Source organism: Phyllostomus hastatus, unplaced genomic scaffold, assembly GCF_019186645.2.
Source record: "Phyllostomus hastatus isolate PE091 unplaced genomic scaffold, TTU_PhHast_1.1 phas_contig_37, whole genome shotgun sequence".
Taxonomy (NCBI): Eukaryota; Metazoa; Chordata; class Mammalia; order Chiroptera; family Phyllostomidae; genus Phyllostomus; species Phyllostomus hastatus.
In genome coordinates, this window is record NW_025333867.1 from 7,082,428 (window position 1) to 7,103,577 (window position 21,150).

General features: G+C 41.2%; 1 protein-coding gene across 1 annotated transcript; it reads left to right on the plus strand.

Annotated features, from left to right (window-relative positions):
- Positions 1 to 19,160: 19,160 nt before the first annotated feature.
- On the plus strand, positions 19,161 to 19,487 carry LOC123820792 (eukaryotic translation initiation factor 1-like). Its single transcript, XM_045841730.1, has one exon. It carries the CDS (start codon positions 19,161 to 19,163, stop codon positions 19,485 to 19,487), a length of 327 nt encoding a protein of 108 aa, XP_045697686.1.
- Positions 19,488 to 21,150: the final 1,663 nt, after the last annotated feature.

Consider the following 21,150-nt stretch of genomic DNA (forward strand, 5'->3'; position numbering starts at 1 on the left):
CTCTTGTGGAATGAACTAACATTAGAAGTCTGGTTGGGTGTTGGGTGCTGTCTGGGGTATATAATCCCCAGCGGGCCCATGTCTTCCCCACACCATGAGGAAAGGTTTGAAGCCTTGTGCTATTGTTCTTGGGAAGTGACCAGATACCTGGGCCAGAGTAAGGCTCAGAACACTTGATCTCCCCTTTTCTCACCTGCTTCCCTTTCCCTCTCAGAAAAGATAATCTAGAAAATGAAACTAGCTTGTCTGAAAGAGAACATTTGGTCAGCCCTGTGTTCATGACCTCCTTAGGCATTTTTATGTCTACATCTGTTGACCAGGGTAAGGCTGGTCAAAGTTGGTATTGGTTTTTAGTTACTTGATACTGTCCATTTTCTCTGTGCTTATAAGTTGAGTTTATAGTGTGTTGTTTGGTGAACCCTACAATGTGTAGCAAAACATCTTTGTATAATTCTGATTTATACTTTCCAATAACTAAACTAGAAGACAAGTTGTATGCATTGCTGCTGAAATAGGAGCAATCCATGCCCCTCTTGCTAAAGCAAGTATATACCAATTTTTCAAGTTGTGCTAAGACAGGGACACTTCATGCCTGCTGTACTACTTATATACATGTTAAGAATTTTGAACCTGATATCAAGGTGATTATTATAGTTATATTTAAAGTGTATAGGACACTGTTTTTATACTATAATATAAATAATATTTGTATATTCACTATGTCCTGCTGTGTCTTTGTCATTATAGATTGCTTTTCTATCAAAAAGTAGGGTGGTTAGGCTCAAAGGACTGAGGAATATTTTGGACTATTAAGTGAATTACTGTATAAAGATTTGAGACCCACTCAGTATAGAGAATGCTTATTGGGCTAGTTTTCAGACCACCCCCTAGGCAACAGAGGTGTAGATTGGAGGCTGTTCAGTAAGTCCAGGAGATGGACCCTGACAGAAGAGTCATCTGAGAGAGAACATACCAAACTGCCTAACATTGTGAATACGGCAGACACCACTTCTGCAGGATGATAACTCTACTGTCCAACAAATAGGCATTTTGGGAGCATTCTTGGGGATTGTTTTATAGTATTTATATATTGTGTGTAGAAATAAAACAATATATGTGAGCTAAGTTTTTCTCTTCTAAAGTAATTAATAAGCAGTTCATTATATTCTGTTCCAAATCTTGGTTATTACAGATGTGACTGTGGTGTCACCTGCCCTCCAGAAACTCATAACTTACTGGGAAATTAGGCTTATAACCATCCAACTTTAATAAGGATGTATTAGCAAAAAGAGTCATAAAGGTGAAATAGACAGAGAGGGTAAGAGCAGGAACTTTGTCCAAAGATCACCTGTGTCCACATCTTGGATCTGACATTATATAGTGCTCAGCTACTTACTAGCTGTATGATCTTGGGTAAGTTACCTAACCACTCTATGCTCATTGTCTTGTCTGTAGAACAAGGATTTCATAAGGATTGATATTTGTGAAGCACATAAGAAATCACCTGTGGTCAGTGGTTGTAAAACATTAAATATTTGCCAAACAAAGTTAAAATATATAAGACCAAGATTGGCAGGGAAATGGTAAGATTTCTCTATGGGGATGTGGAGAATTAACCCATTCCCTTTCACAGGTGGGTAGTTTGTGTGGGATCACACCCTACCTGCAGATCCAGGTATGGGCCCTGATTGGCTGAGGTCACTCAGTAAATCTCATCACTGTCATCACAATGATTAGTTTATGAATGGGACAGCAACCAAATTAGGACCAATGAAAGAAAGATAGGCTCCCAGGCAACTTTCCAACCAAGAGGGAGACAAGTAGTTGCACTTTGCCTCCTTGCACAACCAAAAGGACAACAACAAAATAACAACAAAAAATAACCAGACTTGCCAGAAAATTGAACTGTTTTGTTTTTGTTTAAAAATAAAAAATAACCAGACCTGCCAGAATATCGAACTATATACAAGTCTGACAACCAAGGAGTTAAGAAATATTCATCCAGACTGGTAGGAGGGGCAGAGATGGGCAGCCAGTATGGAGAGGACTTGTGGGAAGGCAGCAGCTAGAGGACCGAGGCAGGCTAGGTGGTAGCTGTCTGACTGGGAGGTCCCACATTTGTGTGTGGATAAACCGGGAGGAACAACTGGGGAGCAAGAAAGACCATGCAACCGAGGGCTCCAGCGTGAGGAAATAAAGCCTCAAAACTGGTGACCATAAAAACCTGTGGAGGTTGTGGTGGCAAGGGAAACTCCCATCCTCACAGGAGAGTTCATTGGAGAGACCCACAGGGTCCTAGAACATACACAAACCTACCGACTCAAGAATCAGCACCAGAAGAGCCCAATTTGTTTGCAGGTAGTGGGGGAAGTGACTGAAAGCTGACTCAGAGCAGAACAAGCAGCATTGTTCCCTCTCAGACTCCTCCCCCACATACAAAAGCACAACACATTAGCATGGGTTGCCCTGCCATGGCGAATAGGTGCATGGAGACAAAAAAAAAAATATGGCCCAACCGAAAGAACAGATGAAAGCTCCAAAAATAAAACTAAGCAATGAAGAGATAGCCAACCTATCAGATGCACAGTTCAAAACACTGGTAATCAGGATGCTCACAGAAATGGTTGAGTATGATCACAAAATAGAGGAAAAAGTGAAGGCTATGAAAAGTGAAATAAAAGAAAATATACAGGGAACCAACAGTGAGGGGAAGGAAAATGGGACTCAAATCAACGGTTTGGAGAAGGAAGTAATAAACATTCAACCAGAACAGAATGAAGAAACAAGAATTCAAAAAAATGAGGAAAGGCTTAGGAGCCTCTGGGACAACTTTAAATATTCCAATATCCAAATCACAGGAGTGCCAGAAGGAAAAGAGGAAGAGCAAGAAATTGAAAACTTACTTGAAAACATAATGAAGGAGAAGTTCCCTAATCTGGTGAAGGAACTAGACTTCCAGGAAGTCCAGGAAGCTCAGAGAGTCCCAAAGAAGTTGGACCCAAAGAAGCACACACCAAGGCACATCATAATTACATTACCCAACATTAAAGATAAGGAGAGAATCTTAAAAGCAGCAAGAGAAATGGAGACAGTTACCCACAAAGGAGTTCCCATAAGACTATCAGCCGATTTCTCTTAAGGAACCTTGCAGGCAAGAAGGGGCTGGAAAGAAGTATTCCAAGTCATGAAAGGCAAGGACCTATATCCCAGATGACTCTATCCAGCAAAGCTATCATTTAGAATGGAAGGGCAGATAAAGTGTTTCCCAGATAAGGTCAAGTTCCAGAAGTTCATCATCACCAAGCCCTTACTGTATGAAATTTTAAAGGGACTTATCTAAGAAAGAGAATAAGATAAAAAATATGAAAAGTAAAATGACAAGAAGCTCACAACAACTGAACCTAAAAAAGCAAAAACAAAAACTAAGCAAACAACTAGAACAGAAACAGATTTACAGAAATGGAGATCACATGGAGGGTTATCGGCAGGGAGGAGGAGTGGGGGGAATGGGGGAAAAGGTACAGGTAATAAGAAGCATAAATGGTGGGCAGAAAATAGACAGGGGGATATTAAGAATAGTATAGGAAATGAAGAAGCCAAAGAACTTATATGTATGGATATGAAGCGGGGGAAGGGAGGTGCTGGTGGAGGGGTGCACAGTGGAGAGGAATAAAGGGGAAAAATAGGACAACTGTAATAGCATAATCAAAAAATATACTTCGAAAAATAAAAAAAGGAAATTAGGTAAGATGGCGGCAAGATAGGTGGTAGTGGAGTCCACTTCTCCCTGCACACAGGTTGAACACCTAGATGATCTTCTGAGGTATCGCAGCATATATGAAGGTTGGAGGCCAAAACTGTAGAGGACATTGAAAAATCAGATGGTAAGGAGAGTGCTTCAGGACAGTAAGGTCCCTGGGACCAGCTCAGGGACTAGGGCAGCTGCAGCTCCAGGCCCGGCACCCACCAGGTCTGCCACAGGGTTTTCAGGAGAGAGCCAGGCCAGTGATTCCCTCCCCTGCCAAACAAGGAAGTTTGAGCAGCACCAGGATGAACCTGGATGCTTGAAGTCATTGGGGGGAATAAGGATGAAGTAGCAGACACACAGGGGTGGTGTGCACCTGCTGAGACTGTGGAAAGAGTTGGACTGTGAGAGACCCTGGCCTGGATAGTTGCTGTTCTGGTTGGAGAGTTGGGCTGTGTGAGAGGCCAGGTGCTTGTTTGGAGCAGTGGGCTTGAATAGGAGGAATTTTTCAAAAAGAAAAAAAAGAAGTACTCAGTGGCTACTTTGGGAGTTCTCCCACAGCAACCACCCCCACCAACCCTGGCTGAGGCCATGCAGCCTCCACAGCCTCAGCAGCAGGCCCATCTCAGCTGCCAGGACTATGGCTATGCCCCTAACCCCGGATGGAGCAGCAGAGAGCACGCAACCCGGCCCATGACCCCAGTGGTGTACCACAGACCCAGCTGCCCCCACCCCACTGTCCCCACAGCAGCAGAGGCCGGCATGCACCTGACACCACGGTCCAAGACTGTGCTCCTGCTGTGGCAGCAGAGGCCTAGTGCTCATGCCCACAGCCCCAAGGGCAGAACACCTGACAGGCAGCACAGCAACAGTGGAGGCTGCACCCTCACACCAGAAGCCTCAGCAACAGCTTGTGCCCAAACCCATGGCCCAGTAGCTGCCCATCAACTGCCCATCCTGCCCAAGCAGCGGAGGCCCAGGGCTCACGCCCACATCCCCCGGGCAGAGCACACCTGACTCTGCCACCCAGAGGCACTGCCCACCCAATCCCACCACCCGAGGCAAAGTATCAGAGAAGGCTCCCACCAGTGTCTGCCACAGCAGCCACAGTGGGGCCCCTGCCCTACATCCCACTGAGAGGAAGATAGAGATGCCCCCGCAGAGGGGAGCAGCAGGGCTCAGGGAGTCAGCAATCCCCAGAAAGACTTAACTCAGTAGGGGAGCTAAATTACTCTGAAAAGACTCTGAAAGTCCCTAGCATCTAAGACAGCAAAGAGTGAGAATGTGGCGTGTGAGTTGCCCCTAATTGGTGCACCTCAAGGAGAGCACAACTGGTGGACTGGAGGTATAGGCTGGGCACAGAAGGTCATTGGGGGCCTGGCAGCAAATTGAGGAACTGGGCTGGAGGCTGGGCAACTGTGAAGAGTGTGGCTCAGACCTGGCCCCCATCCCCACAAAACCACAGGAAGTGAGGAAAGCAAAACCAATCCCTCCCACCCCAGCCTGCTGCAGCCAGGAAAACCAGCAGAACTGGCTTGGCTGGCTTAAAGCCAGCAGAAAACATTTTTTAAATTCCTTCTTCCTTCCTTTCTTTCTTAATTCCTTTCTTTCCTTCTTTTCAATCTCTGCAACTGAGGCAATAAAACCTGGAGTTGTGAAAAGACCAGAGTTAGACCCAAAAAGGGGTCATCCCAACAACTGAGACAGCAAGACAAATTTCACTTTGCTATTCCAGAGAACTTGCCAGTTATTGTATATTTGTATTATTATTATTTTTTCATTATTTTTACATCTTTTATTTTATTAGTATTTTTTTATTTCTCTTCTTTCTGTTTAGTCTTCTCCACTTGGTTTGTTAAATTTCATTATTTGACTGGTTTTCCTTATTCTCTCTTTCATAGTGTATTTTTAATTTTCTGTCTTTCTCTTCACTTGTGTTCGAATAGCACACTACTCTAGGTCATATACTTCCCATTCTTGCTATTCAGATCACATAGATTATGTCATATGATTGTTGCTCCATTACCATGGTAAATAATTGCTGTTCCATACAATTGTAAATACTACACAACACCCTTCCCAGATCTTAGCTTACTTCATTGTTTCTGGAACTTTATTACTATTGTGGTTAACTCTGTTCTCTTGCACACTACACCTATTTCCTATCCTTTATGCTCACTATATCTCATAATCTGACATCCCACAAGCTCACTGCTTTCTAGATCCAACTCATATACCTTCCCCCTCCTAACAAGAGTCTTATCTTTTTCTACCCTTTCTAAAAAGTGGCTAGTTGGGTGAAATATCACGGTTAACATTATACACATCCAAAGGATCTCCTATCTCTTCTCTATGGGTTGGTACTTTAAATACTATAGAATACACTTCTGCAATATTAATCCATTTTACCTTCTGCCTCCAACTGACTACATAAAAGAGTAGGTGGGAGCTGTGAACACCAGTATACAGATTGGAAGAGAAAGCCCACCAACAAAGGAACCACCAACAAATAATAATGGAAGAAAGTGAAGGAGTGAGTGGAAGTCACACTAACTTCCACCCAGGACCAGCCTGGAAATACAACTAAATGCTGGAGAAAGTACCCAGAATAAACAATTGAACAAGAGCGAGAGAGAAGCCTCAAAACCTCATACAGACATAAGAATCAGCTTCAACACAACCTGGCCACACCCACACAACAGAATCCAAGATGTGATGGACAGAGTGAGCCTCAGTTAACCATCTGGGGGAAGGACCCACCAAAGAAAGACCCAACAACAATCAAAAGCCAAAGACATACAGAGAGCCAACATAAACAACAACCTGAGACCAGCAAGTTCAGTAGACCAAGGAGACTGCACTACTGAATCTCACAGGTCTCCTACTATAGAAGTTTACACCATAAGCCCAGGGAGCCAGATCAATTTAAGAAGCAGAGGCTAACAAGAAGAGTCTCACAAACAATGGGATGCTAAAGAAACAATTTCCAAATGAAAGGAAAGGAGAAAGCCTCAGAAAGAATGCTAAATGAAATAGAGGCAAGTCAACTATCGGATATTGAGTTCAAAGCAATGGTTATAAGGAAGCTCAATGAACTCACAAAGAATTACCAAAAACTACAGGGAAACTATACTGAACTCACTGCAAACTATGTCAACATGAAAAAGGAAATAGAAAATATCAACAAGAGCCAAGAGGAAATGAAGAACACAGTAGAAGGTGTCAAAAGCAGGCTAGATGAAGTAGAAGATCAAATCAGTGAGCTGGAGGACAAGGTAGAAAAGAACAACCAGAAAGAGCAAGAAAAGGAAAAGAGTCTGAGAAAGAACAAAGAGGGGTTAAGGGAAATTCCCAACAACATGAAACATAATAATATTCTTATAATAGGAATACCAGGAGGAGGAGAAGAAGAGCAAGGGATAGAAAACCTGTTTGAAAAAGTTCTGATGGAAAACTTTCTTAATTTGATGAGAGAAAAAGTCACACAAGCCCAGGAAACACAGAGAGTCCCAATCAAGAGGAACCCAAAAAGGCTCACTTCAAGACACACTATAATTAAAATGGCAAAATTCCAAGACAAAGAGAGAATCCTGAAGGCAGCAAGGGAGAAACAGGAAGTAACATACAAGGGAGCCCCGATAAGACTAGTAGCTGACTTCTCAGTGGAAATGCTCCAGGCCAGAAGAGAATGGCAAGAAATATTCCAAGTAATGGAAACTAAGGGTGTGCAATTGAGACTATTCTATCCAGCAAGTCTCTCAGTTAAAATGGTAGGCCAAATAAGGAGCTTCCTGGACAAAAGAAGCCTCAAAGAATCCACCTCTTCCAAAACAGCTCTGTAAGAGAAGCTAAAGGGTCTGCTTTAAGAACAGGAAGAAAAACAGAGAGAGAGAGAGAGAGTGAGAGAGAGAGAGAGGGAGATACAGAAGTACAAAAAAATGGCAATGAATAAGTACCTATCAATGATAACCTTAAATGTAAATGGATTAAATGTTCCAATCAAAAGACATGGAATAGCTGAATGGATAAGAAGGCATGACCCACACATATGCTGCTCACAAGAGACTCACCTCAGAACAAAAAACCTACACAGACTGAAAGTGAAGGGTAAGAAAAAATATTGCAAGCCAATGGACAGGAAAAAAAAAAAAGCCAGGGTAGCAATACTCATATCAGAAAAAATAGACTTCAAAAAATGCCATAAAAAGAGACCCAGAAGGTCACTTCATAATACTCAAAGGAAGAATCCACCAAGAAGACATAAACATTTTAAAAATATATGCACCTACCAGAGGAGCACCCAAATACATAAAGAAAACGTTGGAGGACTTCAAGAAAGATATAGACAGCAACACAATTACAGTAGGGGATTTTAACACCCCCTGTCAAAAATGGACAGATCTTCCAAACAAAATATCAACAAAGATTTTGTGGCATTGAACAATGCCCTAGATGAAATGGACTTAGCTGATATATATAGAGCCCTTCATCCCAAAGAAGCTAAATACACATTCTTTTCAAATGAACATGGAACATTTTCAAAGATAGGCCACATGATAGGACACAAAACAAGCCTCAACAAATTCAGGAAAATTGAAATCATACCAAGCATTTTCTCTGACCACAAGGGACTGAAACTAGAAACCAGCCCCAAAGGAAAAACCCCAAAACACTCAAACTCATGGAGATTGAATAGCATGCTATTAAACAATGAATGGGTCAAGAATGAAATTAGGGAAGAAATCAAAGAGTTTTTGGAAACAAACAAAAATGAACTCACAGCAACACGAAACTTATGGGACACAGCAAAGGCAGTCCTGAGAGGGAAGTTCATAGCAATACAGGCCTACCTAGAAAAAGATAGAAACATTTCAAATAAACAACCTAACCCTACACCTACAAGAACTCAAGGAACAATAACAAAGACAGCCCTTCTACTACTCCAGCAAGTAGAAGAAAGGAAATAACTAAGATCAGAGCAGAATTAAATGACAAAGAGACTAAAATCACAATTCTAAGGATCAGTAAGTCCAGGAGCTGGTTCTTTGAAAAGATAAACAAAATCGACAAGCCTTTAAGCAGGCTCATCAAGAAAACAAAAGAGAGAGGACCCAAATAAACACAATCAGAAATGAAAGAGGAGAGATTACAACTGATACCACAGAAATACAAAGGATTATAAGAAATTACTATGAAGAATTATATGCCAACAAATTTGAAAACCTAGGTGAAATGTACAAATTTTTAGAAAAATATATTCTTCCAAAACTGAAAAAAGTAGAAGCAGAAAGCCTGAACAAACCAATAACAGCAGATGAAATTGAAGCAGTAATCAAAAAATTCTCCACACACAAAAGCCTTGGACCAGATGGTTTCACAGGAGAATTTTACAAACCATTTAAGGATGAGCTAACAACTATCCTTTACTGAGTATTCCAAAAAATCCAAGAAGATGGAAGATTCCCAAACTGTCTTTATGAGCCAGCATCATCCTAATCCCAAAACTAGATAAAGACATAACAAAGAAAGAAAACTACAGGCCAATATCACTGATGAACATAGACGCCAAAATCCTCAACAAAATATTGGCAAACTGCATCTAGTAGTACATTAAAAAGATCATACACCCTGACCAAGTGGGATTCATCCCAGGGATGCAAGGATGGCACAATATTCACAGATCGATAAACGTAATACATCACATAAACAAAAAGAAAGCCTATAATCACATGATCATATCAATAGATGCAGAAAAATCATTTGATAAGGTATAGCACCCATTTATTTTAAAAACACTTAGCAAAGTGGGAATAGAGAGAGCATTCCTGAACATAATAAAGGCCATATATGAGAGACCTACAGCCAACATCATACTCAATGGGCAAAAACTAAAATCTTTCCCACTACGATCAGTAACAAGACAAGGATGCCCGTTTTCACCATTCCTATTGAACATAGTATTGGAAGTCCTAGCCACAGCCACCAGACAAGAAAAAGAAATAAAAGGAATCCAAATTAGAAAGGAGGAGACAAAACTGTCATTGTTTGCAGATGACATGATAGTGTACATAGAAAATCCTATAGACTCCATCAAAAAACTATTCGACCTAATAAGTGAATTTGGCAAAACAGCAGGATACATAGTCAATATTCAGAAATCAAAGGCATTTTTGTACACCAACAATGAAATATCAGAAACAGAAATCAGGAAAAAGATGCCATTTGGTATAGCAACAAGAAAAAAATACCTAGGAATAAACCTAACCAAGGAAGTAAAAGACCTGTACTCAGAGAATTACACAACACTGAAGAAAGAAGTTAAGGAAGACACAAACAAATGGAAGCATGTACCATGCTCATGGATTAGAATAATTAACATCATCAAAATGTCCATACTACCCAAAACAAAGTATAGATTCAATGCAATCCCTATTAAAATACCAATGACACATTTCACAGATATAGAACAAACATTTCAGAAATTTATATGGAACCATAAATGACCCCAAATTGCTGCAGCAATTTTGAGAAAGAACAAAGTAGGAGGGATTACAATACCTGATATCAAATTGTATTACAAGGCCACTGTAATCAAAACAGTTCGGTACTGGCATAAGAACAGACACATAGATCAATGGAACAAAACAGAGAGCCCAGAAATAAACCCAAGTCTCAATGGTCAATTAATATTTGATATAGGGGGCAGCAGCATAAAATGGAGTAAAAATAGCCTCTTTAACAAATGGTGTTGGGAAAACTGTACAGCTACATGCAAAAAAAAAATGAAACTCGAGCACCAACTTACACCATACACAAAAATAAATTCAAGGTGTATAAAAGACATAAATATAAGTCATGACGCCATAAAAGTCCTAGAGGAAAACATCAGCAGGAAAATCTCAGACATTCCATGTAGCAATATCTTCACTGGTATGTCCCCTAAAGCAAGGGACATAAATGAAAGAATAAACAAATGGGACCTCATCAAATTAAAAAGCTTCTTCATGGCTAAAGAAAACAGCATTAAAATGAAAAGAGAACCAATTGTATGGGAACACATATTTACCAATGCCACCATTACATTATCAAGGACAAGGGTTTGATCTCCAAAATATATAAAGAACTCACACAACTCCACTATAAGAAGACAAACAACTCAATTAAAAATGGACAAAAGACTTGAACAGATACTTCTCCAAGGAGGACATACAGAGGGCCAGAGGCATATGAAAAGATGCTCAGCATCACTAGCCATCAGAGAGCTGCAAATAAAAACCACAATGAGACACCACTTTACACTGGTCAGAATGGCCATCATAAACAATTAAACCAGTGTTGGAGAGGATGCAGAGAAAAGGGAACCCTAGTGCACTGTTGGTGGGAGTGCAAACTGGTGTAGCCACTATGGAAAACAGTATAGAATTTCCTCAGAAAACTGAAAATAGAACTGACTTTTGACCCAGCAATTCCACTGCTGGGATTACAACTTAAGAACACTGAAACACCAATCCAAAAGAACCTATGCGTCCTAGTGTTCATAGCAGCACAATTTACAATAGCCAAGTAGTAGAAGCAACCTAAGTGCCCATCAGTAAATGAGTGGATTAAAAAACTGGTACATTTACACAATGGAATACTATGCATTAGTAAGAAAAAAGGAGCTCCTACCCATTGTGACAGCATGGATGGAACTGGAAAGCATTATGCTAAGTGAAATAAACCAGGTGGTGAGGGACAAATACTATATGATCTCACCTTTAACAGGAACCTAATCAACAAAAGAAAAAAGCAAGCAAAATATGACCAGAGACATTGAACTTAAGAACAATCTTACAGTAACCAGAGGGGAGGTGGGAGGGGATAATGGGAGAAGGGTTTTCAGGAACTACTATAAAGGACACATGGACAAAACCAAAGCAGGGTGGAAACAAGGGAGGGTTTGGCTGGGATGGGGGATTTGGGGGTAAATGCAGACAACTGTAATTGAACAATAAAATAATTTAAAAGTAAAAAATTAAAAAAAGAATAACAGTAACCCATGTCATCCTGTGGCCTCATGATGAATTACATTATCACCTCTTGTGATTGTGCTGCAATGCATAATGAAGCAAGTGTTGGGAGACCAAGTATCTGCTATACTTTATTAGCCATAATCTGAAAGGGGTCATAAACTGGTGTCTTAGTTTTCTTTTGCTAAATAACAAAGAACCACACACTTAGCAGCTTAGAACAAGATTCATTCATTTGCTCAGGGTTCTGTAGGTAAGTGGTGCAGACAGGGATCTCTGTGCACACACTCACAGGGCTAAAATCAAGGTGTGGTCAAGGAGCTATCTCCAGCTGCCATGCTCCACCCATATTCCTTGCGTGTGACCCCTTCCAGTTTCAAGCCTGCAATGGAGAATCTCCTTTACACTGAATTCCTCTCATGCTTCAAATCTCTGGCTCCCTCTTTCTCTGACTTCTGACCCATATTTAGAAGCCTGGTAGGATGGGGTTAGGCCCCCTAGATAATGTCCTTTTTTATAATCTCAGAGCCAACTGATGAGTATCCTTAATTGCATCTGTAAAATTCTTTTGGCCTCATGATACTGATATCCCATCATATCCACAGGTCCCACCCACATTCAGGGAAGGAAATGATATAAGGTATATAAAAAAGGGGGTGGGAGTCTTGGGGGCCATCTTAGAATTCTGCCAACCATGGATAGAATGACTACTTTGGACTACCCTGCTCAGCTTCCAGGGAGTAAAAAAGACAAGCTCATACTAATAGGAGGCTCAAGACTTGGAAAATTTTAGCTAAGGTAAAAAGTTTTAAGTCTAGCAAGTAATGTGTATGTTAAAGCTTTCATTTCAGAAACTACAGATAAGGCCCATCTTAGCTCCTGGGACAACAGCTGACCTCCTGGGGCACTGCTAAAGATTACCACCTGGGAACAACTGGAGGCATCTGGACCTTTGTGTTCCAGGGAGAGACAAATGACCACCCTCCCCTGGGAACAGCTTACTGCCCAGAGCAGGAATGTTGCTGGTTCTGAATCTCAAAGCCCTCACTGCACCTTGTTTATTCCCCCTGTTATAAAAAGTCTGGCCTGGAAAGAGAAGACAGGATGGTCTGTTAGGGTATGAACGTACCATCTTCTCAGATCACCAACCATGGGAATAAAGCGACCATAAAGATTCAATTGCTGTCATTACTTATTGGGTGTGGTAGTGACAGGCAGCCCAAACACCAGTGTCTTTTCTGGTTGCAATACTACTGAACAAAGATGGAGGCATAGGTAGACACACTGTGCCTCCTCGAACAACCAAGATAGGGACAACAATAATCTAGAAACAGTATAACAGCCAGAACTGACAGAAAATTGAACTGTATGGAAGTCAGACAACCAAGGAGTTAAAATAGACATGTTCATCCAGACTGGTAGGAGGGGCAGAGTCAGGCAGCCAGTCGAGGGTCGCAGCACAGAGAGCAGAGAGCTTTGGGACTTGGCACGTAAGGCATCGGGGCACGCAAGCAGCAGCTGGCAGACCCTGGCTGAGGAGTGCCAACCGGAAGACGCAGAAAGGTGGCAATAGTGAAGCAAAGCACTGAGCGCAACCCAGGAACACAGGGCTGGGAAATAGAGACTTGGAGCACTAGTTGAAAACACCTGTGGAGGTTGAGGCCCAGGGAGAGACTCCCAGCCTCACTGGAGAGGTCGTTGGAAAGTCCCATGGGGTGCACAAGCCCACCCACATGAGAACTGGCAACAGAGGGGCCCAGTTTGCTCAGGGGAAACAGTGGAAGGGACTGAGGTCTGACGGAGAGCAGAGCAAGTGCCATTTTCCCCTCTTGGACCCCACCCCCACATACAGCATGACAACCCAGTGACTAGGGTGCCCCACTCTGGTGAACACCTAAGGCTCCGCCCCTCATATGTAACAGGCATGACCAGACCAAAGGGGGAAAAAAAAAGATGGCTCAAACAGAAGAACAAATGAAAGCTCCGCAAGTGGTACTTTTAAGCAATCGAGAGATAACCAACCTGTCAGATGCACAGTTCAAAGCACTGGTGATCAGGATGCTGACAGAATTGGTTGATTTTGGTCACAAATTAGATGAAAAAATGAAGGCTACAATAAGTGGAAAGAAGAAAAATGCACAGGGTACCAATAGTGATAGAATGAAAGCTGGGTCTCACATCAATGAAGTGGACCAGAAGGAAGAAAACAACATACAATCAGAAAAGAATGAAGAAATCAGAATTCAAAAAAATGAGGAGAGGCTTAGGAACCTCCAGGACACCTTTAAACATTCCAACATCCGAATTGCAGGGGTACCAGAAGGGGAAGAGGAAGAGCAACAAGTGGAAAAGTTATTTGAACAAATAATAAAGGAGAACTTCCCCATTATGGCAAAGGAAATAGACTTCCTGGAAGTCCAGGAAGCTCAGAGAATCCCAAAGAAGTTGGAGCCAAGGAGGAATACACCGAGGCACATTATAATTACATTAGCCAAAGTAAAAATGAAGGAGAGAATCCTAGAAGCAGCAAGAGACAAGGAGACAGTAACCTACAAAGGAGTTCCCATCAGACTGTCAGCTGATTTCTCAAAAGAGACCTTACAGGCAAGAAGGGGCTGGAAAGAATTTCAAGTCATGAAAGGCAAGGACCTACATCCCAGATTGCTCTATCCAGCAAAGCTTTCATTTAGAATGGAAGGGCAGATAAAGTGCTTCTCATATAAGGTCAAGTTAAAGGAGTTCATCATCACCAAGACCTTATTTTATGAAATGTTAAAGGGACTTATCTAAGAAAAAGAAAATAAAAAACATGTATAGTAAAATGCCAGCAAATTCACAATTATTAACAACCACACCTAAAACAAAAACAAAAACAAACTAAGCAAACGACTAGAACAGGAACAGAACCACAGGAATAAGATCACATGGAAGGTCAGCAACAGGGGAGTGGGAGGAGGAGAGAGGGGGAAAAGGTACAGAGAATAAGTAGCATAGATGGTAGGTAGAAAATAGACAGGGGAGGGCAAGAATAGTATGGGAAATGTAGAAGCTAAAGAACTTATGACACATGGACATGAACTAAAGGGGGGAAGTGAGTGGGAGAGGGTGTGCAGGGTGGAGGGGAACAAAGGGGGGATAATGGGACAACTGTAATAGCATAATCAATAAAATATATTAAAAATAAATAAAATATATCTAGGCTTTCAAAAAAATACTACTGAACACTCAGCTCAAACTAGAATCAGAGTGTATCTATGAGAAACCCCCCCAAATACTCTCTCTCTCTCTCTTTTTTTTTTAGCTGCAGGCATATCTCACTGAAAATAAAATTTTAATTGTGTGGATTGTGGAATTTATAATGTAAGTTGACTTCACAGATGTGTCAAGCCTTTCAGGTGAAAGAGCAGTGGTTGGGAAGGACCAAGGCGTCTGGGTCAGCTTAGATAAAGCTGAGAACTTTGAATCTCCCAGTCTTTTTTGTCAATAGAAGCAACACTTCCTCGTATGTGTGAGGAGATAAGCTTTCCCTGGCATAGGAATAAGTTATTCCTTGTAATAACTTTGTCTGAGGCATTTACCTTGCAGGAAGATGCTTATTCTTTCCAATATCTGCCTCTCCACTCCTTTTGGCTTTTAGAGCTCTAATTAGAGTCAGAGTTCAGCATGTTTTATGGGGGAAAGCCCAAAGTGCATCCTAGGAAAAGAGAACTTACACTTTCCCAAAATTGCAAGGTTTCACTGTTATATATTGGTAGGGACCTGGGAAATATGTTTGGAACTGGATTCTAGGAATGTTCGAATAAACCATGGCATGGCCTCAGGCCACCTTACGAAATGGGAGCACTTACTGGGGATTCTGTATTCAGTGTCTTAGCTCGAGCACTTGGGAGTGGTTTCAACAATTTAAGTGGTTAGTTGGTTAAAATTTGGATTCACTGGTGGTCTATATTCAACAAAATTAAGTTGCCAAACCCTCCTACTGTAACACAGAGAAAGGAATTTAAATAAAGGCTAAGGAAGAGAGAAATGTTGGAATGGACAGGAAGGTTAAACACGTGCTACTATACCCCTCTCCCCAAACACACACCCTGAGAGGGCCCAGAGGACATTCCCTTCACTGTGTGTACACACTGTGGAATATCTCAGATGTTATTCCACACGCACAGTTATGCACATTATGTTTGTGAATACGGCAGGAACACATGGCACTTGGGCCAGGGAAAACAGCTCTTCTTCATTGATACAGGCCGATCAACAGCCAGAGTAACATTGAAGCACTAGTATTCAATACCCCATACCTTAGTCCTACAGGTGGGGCAATGAGAGCTTATGGGAACTTTCCATGTCATAACAGGTTATAGCTTATAGACAAAGATTGGAGATCAATGGATTTTCTCTTTGTCAAGAGAAGGATAGTCATTCCTCCCCTCTCCCAAAAGGAGAGAGGGAAAAAAAAAATAACTCCTTGGAGACCGAACATAGGGGTCCTTAGTCTCACCCTAACCTTTTGGAATGTAAATATGTCTTTTCAATGACCTGATCTATCCATCTATCATCAATCTAAAACATCACCCAGAGATGGCTCCAGATTCTAGGCTTCACCCTTTTTAATGTGCAAATTCCTAAGGAGGTAGTGCTTCAGTTTTGCCAGTGCCTTGGGGCTTAGCCAAAGGCAGTGTTCTGGGCTGTAATGATCTGGTCCTTCTGAGGAAAGAAGAGTTTTATTACCCTTTCAGATTAGAGCTGTTAACTGGACAAATGGCTCTTGGAACAAAAAGAGTAAAATATTTCTAAAGGAAGTGAAAAAACTTCATCTTTATATTGTACAGTTGTGTGTGTGTGTGTGTGTGTGTGTGTGTGTGTTTTAATAGGCTAGTGCTTTTTGCAGAAGCACCAAAAAATTCAAACATTTTATCTTCCACAGTATTGCACTGAGAAATGTGAGTGGGAACATCAGCATTCTTGAAAAGCTGAATGAAAAGAAAATGAGTGCTCTCCATAAAGAAATAACAGTGGAAGATGTTGCCATCAAGGTGGGCTTTCTGGTTTCAATGGAATATTGGATATGAGAGCCAACTTTACTATCAGAGTCAAAGTGGGTAAACATATCCTAATAGACAACAGGGATGAAGTGCTAATCAGAATGTTTTGACCCACAGGGATTTTAGGTGATGGCTAATCATTCACATTGTCCCTAGAAATAAAAAAAAGATGATGGCTTACTTAAATATTACAAGAGAAACTCTAGGTCTGGGTCAGAGACTGGGTGGTGACACAGTCTCTCACTCAGTTTCTAGGACCGTCAGTTATTAAACCTGGAGCCCTTGATGAAGAGTAGGCCACACCACCTTGAGAAAGACCCAGAAACACTGCCATAAGTTAATGTTGTGTTTCTTCCTCCAAGCCTTCCCCAGTAATGGTCCCCTGTGACCATTACTAGACGTATTATGAATCTAGAAAGAGAAATATCCAGATCCATTGCCTGCATCTTTTGTAGATTAGTAGATAGATATTGGCTCTGACTTGCTGAGAATTCTGGGAGATCTAATATATAACTATGCTGCAGTTCAAAGGGCTTCTAGTGGTAAATTGGGTTTGTAAGTAGGTCCATCTCACTGTGATGACAGTGAATCTATGGACCAACCTTGTCGTATTTACTCTAGTTCTTGACTGTATAATTGAGGGGTTGGCAAACCTTCTATAAATGCTTAGAGAGTAAATATTTTAGGCTTTGCAGGCTAGATGGTCTTTGTGGAAAATATTCAACTTTGTCATTTTATCATGAAAGCAGCCACAGTATGTAAATGAATTTGCATGACTATGTTTTAATAAAACTACATCTACAGAAGCATCTAAGTGGGCCAGATTTGAATTACAACCATAGTTTGCCAACCCCCAATATAGCTGATATAGCAGTATCTGGAAGAATCCCCACTTTATCTCTGATCCATTCAATGAAAGCTCCTATGATTGGAAGAGCCAACAGTAAGATCCTGGGATTTTTCCTTCCTGCTAACATGGTAAATTAAAAAAAATTATAAACAATAATGCATCCCTAGGGGAATTGCAGAGATTAATGACAACATCAAAGATTCCAAAAATGCAAGGTTGAGGGTTCCTAATATATTTCTATTTAACTTTATTTAACTTATTTATTTAAATAGAAATTTAAATAAATTTCTTTATTCTTAATAAAAATTATTTATTTGGCCTGTATGGAAGGCATATAGACCTGAGAGAATGATTGTTATTCATTAGAAATGTAACTAGATGGTGACTTCTGTTGTAGCTGCTAGTCTAGATATGGTATCTTTTTTAAAAAAATTGTTATTATTGACGAGAGAGAAACAACTTATTGCATTCATCGGTTGTTTCTTGTATCAGCTCTGACAGGGGATCACACCCACAACCTTGTTGCATTGGGACAATGCTCTGAGTTGCCTGGATGGGACCTAAATATGGTATCTTTATTGGAACAATTCAGCACATAGACCTGAGTAAGCACCTATTGATCTAGAAAATGCAATTTTTCTAATAACCAAATTGCAAGGACCTCCACAAACAGTTTGCTTTCACCTAGTAGGCACAATAGTGTATTTTCATACGTTATCATACCAAGGTAATGTCAATTCTCCTACCTGCCATAATCTAATTTGCAGAGATCTCGACTATCTTGATATCTCAGTACATCACACTGTTCTACTACATTGATAAAACATGCCAACTGAACCTGATGAGCATCAGTGACAAGGATGTTGGATGCCTTAGAAACCTGAGTGCTATAAGGTGGGAGGCAAACCCTATGGAATTCAGAGCCCAACAACTTTAAGTTTCTGGAGTTCCAGTATTTTCAGCATGTTAAAATATTTCCTCCAGCCCTGGCTGGCGTAGCTCAGTGGATTGAGCACGGGCTGCGAACCAAAGTGTCGCAGGTTCAATTCCCAGTCAGGGTACATACCTGGGTTGCAGGCCATGACCCTCAGCAACAGCAAATTGATGTTTCTCTCTCTCTCTCTCTATCTCCCTCCCTTCCCTCTCTAAAAATAAATAAATAAAATCTTAAAAAAATATTTCCTCCAAATTGCAAGATGCCTATCACTAAAAAAGAGAGGCATCAACAGTGTAAATATTATGGAGGCTGCAGGGATTTGTCCTCATAAGAAGAGATATGTATTTTGGGATATAATGTGCCTTTCCTACACACAATGCTTCTTATAATATTGCTATTCTTAACTTAAAGAATGCATTACTTAGGCCCCAGTCGCTGAGCCGCCGAGGCCTCCAAGGACTCGGCAACCTTCCCCTTAAGATCCCCCTTATTTCCCGAAGCTCTGTCCCGCCTGCCCACCTTCTCCCGCCACAGCTTCCCGCAGGCCGTTTCCACCCAGGAAAAGGAATTGTATAGTATGTCGGCTATCCAGAACCTCCATTCTTTCGACCCCTTTGCTGATGCAAGTAAGAGCGATGATCTAATTCCTGCTGGCACGGAGAATTATATGCACATAGGAATTCAACAGAGAAACGGCAGGAAGAGCTTTACTGCTGTCCAAGGGATCGTGGCTGATTACGATAAAAAGAAACTAGTGAAGGCGTTTAAGAAGAAATTAGCCTGCAATGGTACTGTAATTGGGCATCTGGCATGTGGAGAAGTAATTCAGCTACAGGGTGACCAGCGCAAGAACGTATGCCAGTTCCTCGTAGAGACTGGACTGGTTAAGATTCATGGGTTTTAAGTGCTTTTGGCTCACTGAAGCTTAAGTGAGGATTTCCTTGCAATGAGTAGAATTTCCTTTCTGTCCTTTGTCACAAGTTTAAAAACCTCACAGCTTGTATGATGTAACTATTTGGGGTCTGCTTTTAACTTGGACTAGTGTAACGCTGTCATGCAATAGACTGAAAAAAGCCACACACAAAAAAATGCATTGCTTGCTCTCATGGTATTCTTTACAGTTTTGCCTCTGATCAATAAATTAATTTAATAGCAAAAAAAAAAGAAGCAGCAGTAGTTTCGTACATATGGGATTCACTGGTTTTACCCTCAGAAGACTAATAAAATGGTGAAATTACCTACTGAAGACCCAGCTGTGATGCTAACTGGGAGGCAACACACACACACACACAAAACACACAATGCACATGAAAGAAACCACAATGACACAATGACAAAATACAGTAATGGATTCACACATGACACTAACTGCTGCTATTTCACTCGGAAGACCAACCTAATAAAGGGTGGACTGGCCTATTGAGTACCCAATTATGATGCCAGCTGAGAGATAACACACCAAAAAGGTAGGATTCTCTCTTACAGAATGTAGTTTATGCTTTAAATTAACAGTCAGTTTACATACTGTTTCTTCCATAAGCAGGATATATAAGTTCAGTTATCAAGAGGTGAAAGGGCTACTTTCTCTATGCTATCTAATAACCCAGTCATAGAATTTTTGCTTTTCATCCATAACTTTAGGCTCTGCTTATTTTTAGGCCTTTGCTCCCAGGGAAGGAATTCTTCCATCATGGGACATCCAAGGCTCCATTTAACTGGAAATTGAGACAGTCATCTGGCCGTCTGGGACTCCTTATGCCACTAAACCATTAGAGAAAATAGGAAGTTATTGTACTGGCTGGGGGTGTTTACTCTGACTACCAAAAAGAAATTGGGCATTCTCACATAACAGGGTCAGGGAGAAAGTTCTGGTATTCTCCAGCTGTACTCAAACTGCCCCAAATTGAGTGACAGAAAGCAACCATTTGTTATGCTCACAGATCCTGTGGGTTAGGAATTCAGAGAAGGCAGAATAGAGATGGTTTGTCTCTGTTCCATGACTGGGGCCTTCGCCAAGAAACCTTGAATGGCTAAGGATGACTTGAATAAACTGCTTGAATAAACTGGTCTTGGAATCATCTGTGAGCTTCTTCACTTGGTGTCTGATAACTGGGCTGGAATGACTTAAAGGCTGAACACAGCTGGGATGGTCAACCAGAGCACATACAGTCTTCAGTGTGGCTTGGGCTTCTCTCAGAATGGTGAAAAGTTTCAAGAGGGAGCATCCAAGAAACTAAGGCAGAAGCTGTAAGGCTACTTCCAGCCTCATCACAGAAGTTACTCAGCATTACTCCTGCCTATTCTGTCGATTACAAGGGACTTAGTAAGAACAACCCAGAATAAGGAGAGGAAATTAGACTTCACCTCTTGATGGAAAGGTGACAAGGCCACACTGAAGAGGATATGAGACAGGAAAAATTGTGTAGCTGTATTTGGAAAATACAAATGACTGTGTCTGGAACCCAAGCAATTCCCCAGAATGCCTCTTAATACTTCTTTGTCCCATAGAGAAAGTTAATAAAAACCTATGGCAATGAAAAAAAGGCTAGACCATCAAAGGTTCAGGA